A 14,285-nucleotide genomic window follows, 5' to 3' on the forward strand; every position below is an offset into this window, starting at 1 on the left:
CCTTTTTTTTTTTTTTTTTAATTTTCAATTAGAACTTGAAGACTAAAATATGGTGCTAACCCGAACCTAAGTTCCTGCCTACTGTAGTCATATCGGTTAAAAACCTTAGTGACACCCTTACTTGTGAAGTTTACTAAGTGAAAGTGAACGTTAGGCAATTGGATTCCAATAATCATATTCGTCATCATGACTTACCCTTAATTAATCTTTGTTCCACAAAGAAATTAAAAGGATCAAAACCTAAATTGAGACCGGTATATTAATTCAAATATAATACAATAATAATGCGTCTCAGATTATTTCTTCGATACATGTAGACAAATAAAAATAAATAACATTTTGTTTAGCCGCACGAAATAGAAGATAGTTTCATCAGAAGGAAAAACCAGCAGATACAATTAAATACATAAATCAAATTATTCTAGAAAACGTTAGATAATTAATTACTGCTCCTAAGACATTGATCTGAAAAAGAAATCAAATCCAAATCTACATTTCTTGTTATATAATCAAATTCTTCTATGACATAATTGTAATAAATTCCACAGAGAGTAAAGGAATATGGAAGTTTTAGTATTCTATAAACAAAAGCATATTAAAAATAGTAATTAAGTACCTAATCAGTGTTCTTTTCTTCTTTTTCTCCTTCTTAAACTCATCAATTATCTCACATAATTCTGCAATACTCAGCTTCTTCACGAACAAATCGATCACATTCTGGCCCATAATAATAATAATAATTTGGACACCAAATTATCTTCACATCATCTTCATATTTCTCTTGCTTAATAATCTTGACAGATTTTTTCAGCTCCTTTTTCAAATTTTCCACCAAATATTCAGTGTCAATTACCCCACTCACTATCACCAAGTTCTTTGGCTTGTCTATGAATATTCCTTCAAACCCTTATCATATCATAAGAAAAAAAAAATTAAGTCTATTAGGAAAACCCCATCAAATAGATTAAATGGAAGGGGGAAATTTTAAATAGAATAAGCATTTGGACATAAAAATGATATCTTTAAAACAATTGTATTTGAAAATTGAAGTTGTGTTTGAAAATGTATTTAACTTGATAAAAGTTAGTACTATAAGTTTTGTGAGTGGAAAACAAATTTCACTCAAATAACCGGTCAAAATCACTTTTAAAACTTGAAGTTCATCTTCAATTTTTTTTTTTCCCGAACAACTGTCCAATGATATAACTAAACACTATTTTGAATTTGTTTTTGACCAAACACTATTTTGAACAAAAAATTCACATGCAACGGGCCTTTAGCTCTTTGTAAATTGTAAAAGAAGAAAAATGTTACCTTTTGTTTCGGTCACTATCTTTTGCATTTTCTTGACGCATTTATCACATCCCAAATTCATTTCCAGCGTTGTTTTTTTGGGAATCTCTTTCTCTTTTTTCTCTTTTGGTTTTGGAGAAATGAGTTCCACTTTCTTTTCCAATTTCTTCTCGAACTTTTGTTGAAGTTTCATTGGATCCAATTTGCCAGTCATTGTTACTTTGTATTTCGTTCCAGAATCCTCTATGTTCATTGACTTTACACCTTTTCATAATGAAACAAACCAAAAAAAAAAAAAAGATTAAGCAGGTTTTGGTCATAAAAAATAAAAAAGGGTATTGAAAATTGAAGTAGTGTTTGAACATGAATTTAAGTTGAGAAAAAGTTGAAGTTTTGTGAGTGAAAATAAATTCACTTGGAAAAATGATCAAAACCAACTTTTTCAAACTTAAAAATTATGTCTAAAGAAAATCAGTCCAATATAAAACCAAACGTTGTTTTGAATTTAATTCATGTCCAAACAGGTCTTACATAAACCAAGCAACTAGTAGAAATATTAGATGACTAAGAAAAAATTATATGATGAAGAAATTCAAAGATTGTATGTGTTGATACCTTCCATATTTTGAGTGCATTTGGCAATTCTTTTGAAACAATTCTTGCATACACAATGCATGTCTATCATTAGAACAACTTTAACATTTTCATCTTCTTTCTTATTCTCCTGCTTTTTGGAACTCATGTTTTTTCACTGCTTTGAAATGCTCAACTTGTATTCTGTTTGGTTTATAGGAGAACTTGTTTTAAAATCCCAATATAATTTACTTTTTTACTTTTTTTTTTTGTTGTGTTTAGGTGAGAATTCCTATATAAAAGCAAATCTTCACTCAGAGATAATAATAATTGTGGCCAAAAGTGGAAGTGCATGCTTTTGAAGTCCTGTTCTGTTCTTCATTTGATGCTTCGAATAGAAATTTCTTTTTTCATTCTATTAGACAAAAACGCGTATACAGAAATAGAAGCTTGATGATAAGACCTTAATAATATGGATGTAATGTTCTAGTTATTATTAATATAATTTCCCTTTCAACCAAAAGAAGGAAGAAAAAAAAAAAAAAGAATAAGACCTTTAAGAGCATATTAGGTGGGATTTGTTTTCCAGTTCATGAAGGTTCTAATAGCCACTTTGTGGTCTTGTATTTAGAAGTTAGACCTTTTTTGTATTTAGAAGTTAGACCTTTTTTCTAAAATTAGATGTGTGGTTTGAAGTTTAAAAGTAACCATTTGATACTAAAGCTTATAGTCTAGTGGTCACAGTAGAAGCCATTTTTTCACGCAATAAGTGTGAGCTCGGTTCTCACTACTTCCTTTTCCCTAAAAAAAAAAAAAAAAAAAATGGGGGTCGCTTGCTCTAAAGTTTCAAACTCAAAATTAATATTTATATTTTAGAACTTGATCTAATTTTGTAAATGTGACCAAACTTTAAAAAAAAATTCTGATACAAAAGTGGCTATCCACTCTAAATAATACAAGTAATAATGCCTTCCTAAGTAACCCACTAGATAGAGGCCCAATATTCCTAATATTTTGGTATGTATGTATGGATTGGGCTTAGCCCATATATGTGACTTTATCCAAGTACACTCCATCTATCAGATTGAGTGTACTGGTAACCACTTTTAGAGTAGTTACTCAAAACACATCCAACATTTGTAAAGTATTTAAAGTTTAGCAAACACTATATTAGATGCCGATTTTTCATCTTCACGGTTGTACTCCAATTTCTTGTTCTTCTTCTCCCAATTGCAGTAGTAGTCGAAGAACGCAATCTGAATTCTTGACAGCAGCTAACTAATACGAGTTTAGAGCACAAAGGATCATTTGTTTCCATTCATCATGGTCTACTAGTTAATTGTATCGTAATCTTATGCAATAGGAAAATGAAATGCATTTCTAAAGCACAAGAAAATTTATTTATGATATTGGACATCTCTTCCTGAAATTTAAATAAAGATTCAATATGGATTGAAAAATGAGTACTACTAGTCATTATCAGAAATACAACTGGACTAACACTCTATCTAACGTAGACTCATCTACAAGTACAAGTAAGTATTCAAAATGGGTATGTATATGTACATAAATAATAGTGCAACTTTTCAAATTTCAGGACACATGCCTGAATTTGAATTTGTGGTTCGAACTTCATGATACAATAAAAATTCGAACTAGTGAATTGTTGATGAATTGCTTTATTCTTAGTTACCATCAATCGGTTTGAAACCACAACTATTCAGAATATTTTCCTACACTATAAAATTTAGTTTCTTCTTTACAAGATTCAAGTGGCATGACAAGGAGCCCATTTGGATTGGTTGAAAAAAGTAGCTTTTAAGCACCAAGGATTGAAAAGCACACTTTAAGTTCTTGAGTTAATTTTATAAATAAGATGATTTCATGTTTTAAGTGTTGTTTTGATAAAGACTTTTTTCGTTAACGACCGAAATGATTTTAAAGCTGTTAACACAAAAACTAAATTGATTAATACAAATTTTTTAATTTACATCTCAATTCAATTTAAATTTTAAAATGGGTTATAGTTATTTTTAACTAAACAAAAATAATTAGCTGAAATAACAAATTATAATTAATTTATTTGTAATTTCGGTGTAATATATTAAAAGTTCAGTGACTTCAGTGAAATTGACCCTTTGGATTATTAATACCGAAGGTTGAGGGTAACTGCTTGCTGATTGTTTTCTCCAGTTAAATGAGGCAATCAAGTAGTTTCAATGACTAAAACACAAAACGAAGAATGCTTCAGTATTAATCGATGGAGAAGTAAAAGCAGAAGAAGAAGAAAGGAAGGTGGGGTAAGATTTTTTGAACTACCAGCAGATATATTAGAAGTTATAAGAAATATAAGGGATAAAAAGGTAATATATTTGGTCAAAGTTAAGTACTTTTAAGCTGAAAAGCAATAAATTGGGATTCCTCAACTTTTTGCTTTTGGCTTATTTTAAGCAATTTTAACTTATTTGAAGCATTTCTCTATCTTGCCAAACACTCCAAAAAGTTAAAAATGTCAATCCAAGCACCCTCAAGGGGAACCAAGATAGTTTTAAAATCATAATACAAATACAAAGTAGAATTGTTGGCTAGCATTTCACCTGTCTGTGGAAATAAGTTGGTGTTGTTAGTGAATACATAGTGTTTTTTAAACTTTTTTAACTATGTAGAAGTTTGAACGAAGCAGTACAGCTGAAGAAGGCAGTAGTTAAAGCGGCTAAATTTTAAATACATTGCAAAATATGAATTTGCGACTTTTGTAGGACAAAAAAAAAAAAGTTGAACCAAACTAACACAAAAAAAAAAAAAAAAAAAAAAAAAAAAAAAAAAAAAAACATAAGTAGGTTTCACGCACTAATTTAGTGCGTGAAAGGACCAAACTGCAAAAATAGAAGTTTGGCCTTTTACGCACGAAATTCATGCATGAATAGCCAACAAAAGTCGTCCGTGAATTAGTATATTGGTTCAAGTCTACATGGATATGTAACCACATCTTCAATGTGATAACAAGCTATATAAGTGTCAAATGGTCCCTTTCCTTTACTTCTTCAAATCCAAGTCAACTTTAATATCCACCTAATTCACAAGCCTGTATTTTTTCCTAACCACATCAACCTCCAACTCTTATATTAATATATATTGTGGAGGCGAATTTAGGATTTAAGTTTGATGAGTTTAATTTTTAAAGTTCTTCATATTGAATTCATTATTTATTTAAAATTATGGATTCATATTTATTACTATTTGTTATAATTTTAGTTAATTTTTCCACATAAAATTGCTTCTATGTTAAGTATCGGGTTCAGAAGAATTTGGTATCTAGTATCCGCCTAGGCATATTATTTTTTTGGAACATCTGTATACGGGTAAAACCGAAGACACAGGCACGCTCGGTTTCCCGTCGTCATGGTTATGCTCGATCACAATACGACCGTCTCACCGGAACGGGTCTCGAGCTCGGGCCGGATAAGGCGACAAAGGAGGGCGATTGACGCCACATCAGAGATCGAAATATCCGTCCTCACCCGGATATTTTGGCGTTGATCTAAGAATATGTTAGCCACCAAATTTACTTGCTTTATTTAGAATTGTACTAGGTTGAAACTCCTCTACTATATAAAGAGGAGGTCATCATTCAACAGGTTGGCGATAGCAAGGAGAGAAATAGTTTACATAAACAATCACAAGAATCTTATCAAATCGCTCCCATCTCTGCTTCGAGTTTCATTTTATTTGTACCTCGTGAGAGCTTGTAACAAAGTGGTATCGACCTCGCTTATACCCGAGGCCATACGTATCTAGCATTTGGTTAGATCTGATTCTTTGTCCACTTTCTTGACATATCTCGCTATTTAATCTTTAATTGAATTTAGCCACATATCTTTGGTATCTCGTATAAATTTAACTGTTCTACGTTTTAAGTTTAATTGGCGCCCACCGCGGGGCCTTAGATAGTAGTGGCGGTTCAATACAACATTCTCGTCACACTCGATATTTTACACTTGTTCTTTAGGGTTTGATTTTAGGTATACCGGAAATGTCGGATTCCCATTCTGTCAACTTCTAAGTGGAACCAAGCCATCATGAGCATGACAACGGGGACGTACCAAACAACAACGCACCCCCGGTTAATCCTGATCAAGTCGAGTCGTCGGTGGGCTACGTCTGCCGTCGGCGAGAATAACGAGCGTCTTTGCCGCAACAACTCCAAAACCAAGCTAGGGACAAGGCTACGGCCCCCCGGCAAGCCTAGCAAGAGATAGTGCAATTGCAAAATCAGGGTCAGACACCCGATGTTGCCCCATCGGAACGGCACCGTGATACGGAGGAAAGACATGCCCTCACGGGGGTAATGAGGGACACCCCGGACAAAGTACCGAATTGAAAAGAATGCTCGAAGAATTGACCAAACGGGTCGAATCCGGTGAAAAGAAGATAGAGGCGAACGATAAGAAGGTGGAAAACTACAACTCGAGGGTCGATCAAATCGGGCTCCGCCGATGTCGGAAGCGGACCGGATTCGAAAAAGTTTGTTCAAATGCCGTTTCCGCCAAGTGCGGCACCGATGAAAATCCCCAAGAGATTTCGCACGCCCGATATCCCGAAGTACAATGGGACAACGGACCCAAATGAGCATGTGACTACATATACATGCGCTATCAAGGGCAACGACCTCGCCGATGACGAAAGGGAATTAGTGATGCTTAAGAAATTTGGGGAAACTCTGTCGAAGGGAGCTATGATTTGGTATCATAACTTGCCCGAGCACTCGATTGATTCATTTGCCATGCTCGCTGATGCTTTTGTTAAGGCCCATGCCGGGGCTATCAAGGTTGAAACCCAAAAGTCGAATTTATTCAACGTCAAGCAACGAGATGGCGAGACCTTCCACGAGTTTGTGGCTTGATTTCAAATGGAGCACATGGACTTACCTCCAGGTACTGACGATTGGCCCGTTCAGGCTTTCACCCAGGGGCTCAACTCGAGGAGCTCGATCACATTTATGGAACTAAAACAAAACTTGATAGAATACTCGGCAATCGCCGGCGATGTGCATAACGTATATCACCAAAAATCGTGTCGAAGACGATAAGATTCTGAGGGCCGTTTTAGTGTCATGGCATTCCGGTAAATGAGGTGATCGCTCAAGGAGAGTGATGGATTGAGATTCCAGATCGTCATATGATAGATACCAGCCGTACCCGCTCAATCGAAGGGGGAATGGGCGTAACAGCGAATCGGGCAAGAATGATAGGAGAAACGATCGAAGGAATGATCGAGGTCCAAATAACCGTGGTTTGGTAAACCGAAATGTTTTCGATAGAGCTCCGGGAAACAGAGAAACTCCAAGGTTATCCGAGTACAACTTTTGCGTCGATGTAGCAACTTTAGCGGCAGCTGTTATCCGAAATAAAGAAACAAGGCATCCGAGGCCAATCCAATCTGACCCGGAGAAGCGGGACAAAAGTCTTATTTGTAAGTATCATCATACTCACGGCCATCGAATCGAGGATTGTCGACAGCTGAGGGAGGAGGTCCCCCGTTTGTTCAATTTGGGGCATCTTCGAGAATTCCTAATTGAACGAGCCAAAACCCATTTTAAAAACCTGAATTCCAATAAGCAGGATAGGCCGGAAGAGCCCCATCAGGTGATACACATGATCATGGGAGGAACTGAAGTTCCCATGGGACCGATTATGAAGCGCACGAAAATTTTCATAACCAGGGAAAAGCGTATCCGAAACGATGACCCCGATGGCCCCATCACGTTCAATGACGAGGACATGGAAGGCATCGCCCAGCCGCATAATGACGCACTGGTAATATCTGTCCTTGTCAATAATTTTAGAATTAAACGTGTGCTGATTGATCCAGGTAGCTCGGCTAATATCATCCGATGGAGAGTCATCGAACAGCTGGGACTAGGGTTCGGTTGTTCGGTTCGATTTTTTCAAAGTTCGGTTCGGTATTTCGGTTTCAGTTTTTTTAAAGTGAAAATCGAACACCGTACCGAATTAGTTCGGTTCGGTACGGTGTTTTGAAGTTTGGTTCGGTTCGGTTTCGGTTTTCTAATTTGGTTTTTTGGCATTGGTTAAGCAATAGTCACCCGTTACTAAATGATTCATGATCAACAACAAGAAGACACCAAGAAGAAAGTTAAAGACTACAGCGTCGCAACCAATACGTGGCCAGAAGAAATTTCACAAGAAGAAGAAAGCCGCAATCGCCAAAATAGCTAGAAGACCTAAGACACAGTCAAGATATCAAGACCGGCCACCGGCCAAAGAAGAAGCCGGCCCAAATTAGTCCAGAATAAAATCAAGACCTTAAGTCCTTAACAGAGAGGAAACCAAGGCATTAACAACATGCAGAAACAGGCACACGGTAAAAAACGAGCAACACAAATAACATAAGTTTAAAACAAGTAGCATTCAAACAACACAAATTTCTTAAAATCTAGCTCCAAATACAAAACATTAGCTGTCACGAACTAAGTCTTAAATCCATCGTCTTAACACAATACTAGCAATCACAATTTGGTCCGAAATTCACCAAATTCAAAACATAAGCTTAAATTAAGGCGAATTTGCCTCTCTTGTTGACGCTCAAGACATTTCTCAATATGCTTCAACAAGGAACTTGTGCCAGTCACTCTTGGATTATATTTAAGTATCATACCGCATGTCAAGCACCTTACTTTACGCCCTTCTTCATTGTCTTGAACTATCGCAAAGTATTCCCAAACACGTGAACGAGCTTTAGGAGGCATGGTTGAACTTGAACTGTTGAACATGATAAGAAGTAAGATAAAACAAAAAGTTAGAATATAACTTTCAAGATAAAAGAACAAAACTACAAAATAAAATATTGAACTTACCACTAGTAGCAAAAAATAGCAATTTGCAATCAAACATCAACAATGCAAGGATCTCTTCCACTATTTTCCATCTCTAAAGATAATTTAATCAAATATGTCATACAACATAAATAAGAATATGATTTTTGCACTAAAACACACAAAAATATATAAAACCTTACCAAGTTCAAGTTTCTCAAGATACTCCAAACTTTCTTCCACACTAACGGGTTTAGTTTCTTCTCTAAGCCAATCTTGAGAACAAATAAGAGATTGCACATATTTAGGAGCTAATGAACTTCTAAATGGATCAATAATACGCCCACCGGTACTAAATGCACATTCCGATGCCATACTAGAAACCGAAATAGCCAATACATCACGAGCCAACTCTGAAAGAACGGGAAATCTAGGAGCATTTACTTTCCACCAATCTAAGATCGAAACTCAACACGTTCATCTTCAAGCTCTTGATCTTCACTAAGGTATCTATCCAACTCCGATTTAGCACCCGCACACCCGAGAATCTTCTTTTGTTTCTTAGCGAAGCTTAACTCTCAAAGCTTTTTTTTTCAAAGAGGTGTCGAATTTAAGGTACATCAGATGAGCATTGAGATGAAGAAGATGTAGATGGAGATGATTTATGATGAAATTCTTTTGAATAATTTTTTAGATACTCTCCAAACAAAGATTTCATATAATCATACACTCATTCGCTTACTTTCTTTCCTACTTTCTCACCAAATAGCTCTTCAAGCCCAAAGTTAACATACACAAACTTATTATGAGGATCCAAGACGGAAGCAATAAAAATCATTTTGTTCATCTTTTCGGGATCCCCCCCAATACTTTTTGAACTTTTGTCTCATTCGCTCAGCCATAAGACTCAAACTAACATCTTCACTTTCTAAACACACTTTCAAATGTACATCAAGCTCACATAAATCCTCAAAATGAACATTAGAAGTAACGTAATGTGAACCTGAAACCTTTACAGTGAGCTCATGAAATCTTTCAAGAAACTTTACCACATTCCTTACATTCGCCCAATCATCACATGCGACAGGACCTGCAACACTTCCATCTTCAAGAACATGAGTAGAAAGATAATTATTAAAATTCTCATAAAAAAGATCAAACCTATTAAAGGCCTTCTCAAAGTGTTGTCTTGTATCCAACATCAAGTAGGTGGAATTCCACGCTGGTAGCACATCTAGCTCTAATGATTTAGAACATTCCACCTTTTGAACTTCACAACATTTCTTAAAGTGAGCTCCTCTTGCCGACGACGATCTAACATACCTTACCATTTGCCTAACACGTTTGGTAAGCATCAATTTCCTTCAAACCTTCTTGCACAATTAGATTAAGTATGTGAGCCATACATCTCACATGAAGATGCTTACCATCCATTATATTAGTTTCCCAATTATTTAACTGTTTAGACAATTCTCTAACTGTAACATCATTGGAAGAAGCATTATCAACAGTAACAGTAAAAATCTGATCCAAGTTCCAATAAAGCAAACAAGTGCCAATAGCCTGTATACGCTCACCCTTATGACTAGTGATAGGCAAAAATTCAATATTTTTTTATGCAAAACCCAATCTCTATCAATATAGTGAGCGATCAAACACATATAATTAATTCTTTGCAACGATGTCCATGTGTCGGTGGTAAGGCAAATTTTTTCTTTAGCTTCTCTAAAAGACTTCTTCAAATCTAGTCTCAATTTATCGTAACGTCCATAACAATCCCTTCTTGTTCTACGGGAAGGAACTTGAAATAAAGGTTGGGCTACTTGCATAAACTTCTTGAAGCCTTCCTTTTCTACAAAGCTAAATGGTAGTTCATCTATAATTATCATCTCAACTAAAGCCCTCCTAATTAATTGTTGATCAAATTCCCAACGTGGCTCATGCTCATCCGTAGATGCAAAATTTATCTTTTCGAGTGCTAGTTTCAATCTTGGCTTTATATGGTAGGCACCTCAAAGCTATATGTTGTCTCAATCCCGTTGTTCCATTTATAGATGTATTAGCTGCATAAAGATTTTTACAATGTCTACACTTTGCTTTAACAATACCATTTACAACGACCTTATCATAATGCTCCCAAACATCTGATCTAGATTTCATATTCTTTCTTTTCTTTGTTACCTGGGGCTCGGTGTCAAGTGAGTTGTCATTGCTATCATCTGTATTAGGTACGCTATCAGTTGAACCGGCCAAACTTAATCTAGTTTCATCCGCCATCTATAAAAAATTAAAAAGAGAAACTATAAGATAAAGCTCTATAACAGTAGAGCAGCTCAACAAACATCGACGAACCAAGCAAAAAGCAGCAAATATGCAAGAAATTATCCTAAGTCCTAATTACCGATAATTTAAGAAAATTTAACAAATACGAAAAAATACCATGACAAAATACCACAACAAAGTAGAAAAAATACCATAGCATTTTTACAAACTTAGATATTGACATACCCATTTCTCTATGATATATTGAGGGAATTTATTGAGATTACAAACTTGGAGAAATTGTCACTACCATCTTGTACAAGTTAAAACTTGGGGGAATTGAAATTTCGTCAGAATAAGAAATTAAGAATGTAAAGACACTGGTTTATGGGAGCCTAAAAATGAGAAATTATAAGAAGGAAATAAAATTACCTTAAGTTTGTGGGAGCTTAGTAAACGCAACGATGGGCTGTGGAAGTTCGGTTGATTGTGGAAGAACGAAGAGAAAATTTGAGGCGTCAAGCAGCTCTAGAAGAACCGAAGAAGATAAAAAAGTGAGCCGGTGACGTTAAAGTGAAGGAGGCCGAAACGGTGAGGCGTGAAGCACTGAAGGTCTGAACTTTGAAGGAGTGGACTAGGGCTTGAATAATTAAATTAATTACTAGTGAAATGAATTTAGGCTTGGATAATTAATTGGGCCTCATAGAAGTGGACTGAGAAGTGAGAAGATATCTGTTGTGAACTTGTGATTCATGGACTGATGGAAGTAATGATATTGATATAGATTATATATTGATATAAAAAAATATTCTATTAAAATTTCGGTTAAACCGAAAAATCAAAAAATCAAAAATCCGAAATCGAACACCGAACCGAACACCGAATTTGCTATTTAAAAACACCGAAACCGAACCGAAACACCAAAAAATCGAAAATCGAAAAACCGAATTCATTCGGTTCGGTTCGGTTTTCGGTATTTATGCCTACCCCTAGCTGGGACTACTAGATCAGATCGTGTCGGCTATACGGGTCCTCGATGGATTCAACATGGCATGCGAAACGACTAAGGGTGAGATCACTATACGATCGATATGGCGGGAACTACGCAGCGGACGAAATTTTATGTGACGAAAGGGATATGGGATATAATGCATTCCGGGCGCACCGTGGATTAACCTCGTAAGGCGGTTCCCTCGACTATGCATCGAGTGTTGAAATTCACGACTCGGAAGGCATCAAACCATCCGTGGTGAACAAAGCGAGTCGCAAAAGAAATGTTCGCGGTTGAAGAATGCTGTTAAGACTATAAAAGCGCCGAGATCGGGGTGAAGGGGAAGAATGCCAAATAGCAATCACGGATCCGATCTAGGAATCTTCGAAAGATCGGAACGGGGACACGCTAGACGAAGAGTTAAAATTCGAAATACCGAGAACCTTTGTGGTGCCCAATGATTTTGACGCCACCAAGTCCACCGTTAAAGAACTCGAGCAAGTCACACTGTTTGTCCATCTACCAGAAAAGAAGGTATACCTCGGCACGGGGTTAACCCCCGAGCTCAGGAAAGAATTTATTGAGTTTCTTAAAATTAACTCGGCATCGCTTTTGCTTGGTCCCATTTAGACATGACATGTATCCCACCGGACGTGATGACACACAAGTTGAGCTTGGATCCAAGTTTTCTCTCGGTCAAATAAAAGCGAAGGCCACAACCTGAGGTAAAGCATGCATTCGTCAAGGACGAGGTAACCAAGCTCCTTAATATGGTGGTCCATTCGAGAGGTAAAATACCCAGTTGGTTAGCTAACGTTGTGGTAGTGCCTAAAAAGAGGAATAAGTTTAGAATGTGCGTAGATTATAAAGATCTAAACAAAGCCGCCCGAAGGATTCCTTTCCTTTGTGAGATCGATCGCGTGATCGCGCTACCGCGGGTCACGACACGCCGAGTTTCCTCGATGCATATTCCGTGTACAACCAAATACAAATGGAGAGGATCGCGAAAAACCTATTTTATAACTAGGTTCGGCACATATTGTTATAATGTAATGCCTTTCTAAAAAATACTTGGTGCAACCTATCGTCTGATCAACCGAATGTTTGAACACCAAATAGGGAGATCCATGGAAGTTTATATAGATGACATGGTCGTTAAGTCCCTAATGAGTAGAGGACCATTTGAAATTTTTGCGAAACTTTCAAGATATTAAGAAAATACAATAGCCGAACTCGAAAAAAATGTGCCTTCGGTCGGATAGGGCAAGATTCTCGGATTCATGGTGTCAAATCGGGGAATCGAAATCAATCCGGATAAGATAAAGGCAATTGAAGATATCACTATGATAAACGACATTAAAGGGGTACAGAGATTAACGGGAGGGATAGCTGCCCTGAGCCGATTCATCTCCAGATCCTCGGATAAGAGTCACCGTTTGTTCTCGTTGCTCAAGAAAAAGGCGATTTTGCACGGACCCCCGAACGTCGGAGCGACCTTGGCGAGAACTCGAAGATACTTATCAAGTCCCTCTACTCCACACACCAAAGACGAACGGCGATTGTATACTATACACAGCATGCGTCCGAGATCGCGGTAGCGGTGTCGGGTTCGAGAGCGTGGTACGCGATGCAAGATCCGTGTACTATGTAAGTAGAACTCTCGAGACGCCGAAACCAGGTACCCGCATTTGGAAAAACTCTCTTTGGCTTTATTAAGTGCATCTAGAAAATTGAAACCTTACTTTCAGTGTCATCCAATATGGGTCGTAACATCGTACCTGTTATACCCCGTACTTTGTACGTTGGAATATTCTAAGTCGGTTGCGACAAGTTAAGGACAAGGTTGTAAATTTTTCCGGTTTTGTTAAAAGTGCATAAGTTGCATATTCATCCTTTGTTTTGATATGAGGTATGAAGGGTAAAAATGGGAATAAGGAAAATTTGGGGTTGAAAGTGGAATTATGGAAACTAATGTCTCATGAAATATGGGGCCAAAAGTGAAAATTTAGAGACTTAATTTTCATGAAATTAAAAGCCATGTGACTATGCACATGACTTGTGGGCCAAGGGCCACTTGGTTGGTTAATACATGGAAATAAAAGATGACTAAGTCATCATTTTTATCATCCTTAGCATCTAGAAATTTCAAGAAAAATTGAGGAGAAAAAAAAAGGGCCATACGGCCAGGAATAGGAAAAAGGGAGGTCAAGAATTAGCCATAAAAAATTTTGGTTCTTCATGCAAACTTACTAATTGGAGGGTGCTCATTAACGTGGAAGTTGTTTTCTGTTAAGAATAAGTTATTCGTTTTCTTCATTCACCATCCTAGCTAAG

At 36.7% G+C, this 14,285-nt stretch overlaps 2 protein-coding genes across 2 annotated transcripts; one reads left to right on the plus strand and one right to left on the minus strand.

The window, feature by feature from the left end:
• Window positions 1–402: 402 nt before the first annotated feature.
• On the minus strand, window positions 403–2,172 carry LOC132062906 (heavy metal-associated isoprenylated plant protein 3-like). Its single transcript, XM_059455378.1, has 3 exons — window positions 1,909–2,172; window positions 1,315–1,557; window positions 403–906 (listed from the first exon to the last, which is right to left on the minus strand). Exons 1-3 carry the CDS (start codon window positions 2,033–2,035, stop codon window positions 668–670), a joined length of 609 nt encoding a protein of 202 aa, XP_059311361.1. The 5' UTR covers window positions 2,036–2,172; the 3' UTR covers window positions 403–667.
• A 4,228-nt stretch (window positions 2,173–6,400) lies between these two features.
• On the plus strand, window positions 6,401–7,788 carry LOC132062261 (uncharacterized). Its single transcript, XM_059454864.1, has 3 exons — window positions 6,401–6,756; window positions 7,052–7,682; window positions 7,738–7,788. Exons 1-3 carry the CDS (start codon window positions 6,401–6,403, stop codon window positions 7,786–7,788), a joined length of 1,038 nt encoding a protein of 345 aa, XP_059310847.1.
• The last annotated feature ends 6,497 nt before the right edge of the window (window positions 7,789–14,285 follow it).

Source organism: Lycium ferocissimum, chromosome 7 (assembly GCF_029784015.1).
Source record: "Lycium ferocissimum isolate CSIRO_LF1 chromosome 7, AGI_CSIRO_Lferr_CH_V1, whole genome shotgun sequence".
Lineage (NCBI taxonomy): Eukaryota > Viridiplantae > Streptophyta > Magnoliopsida > Solanales > Solanaceae > Lycium > Lycium ferocissimum.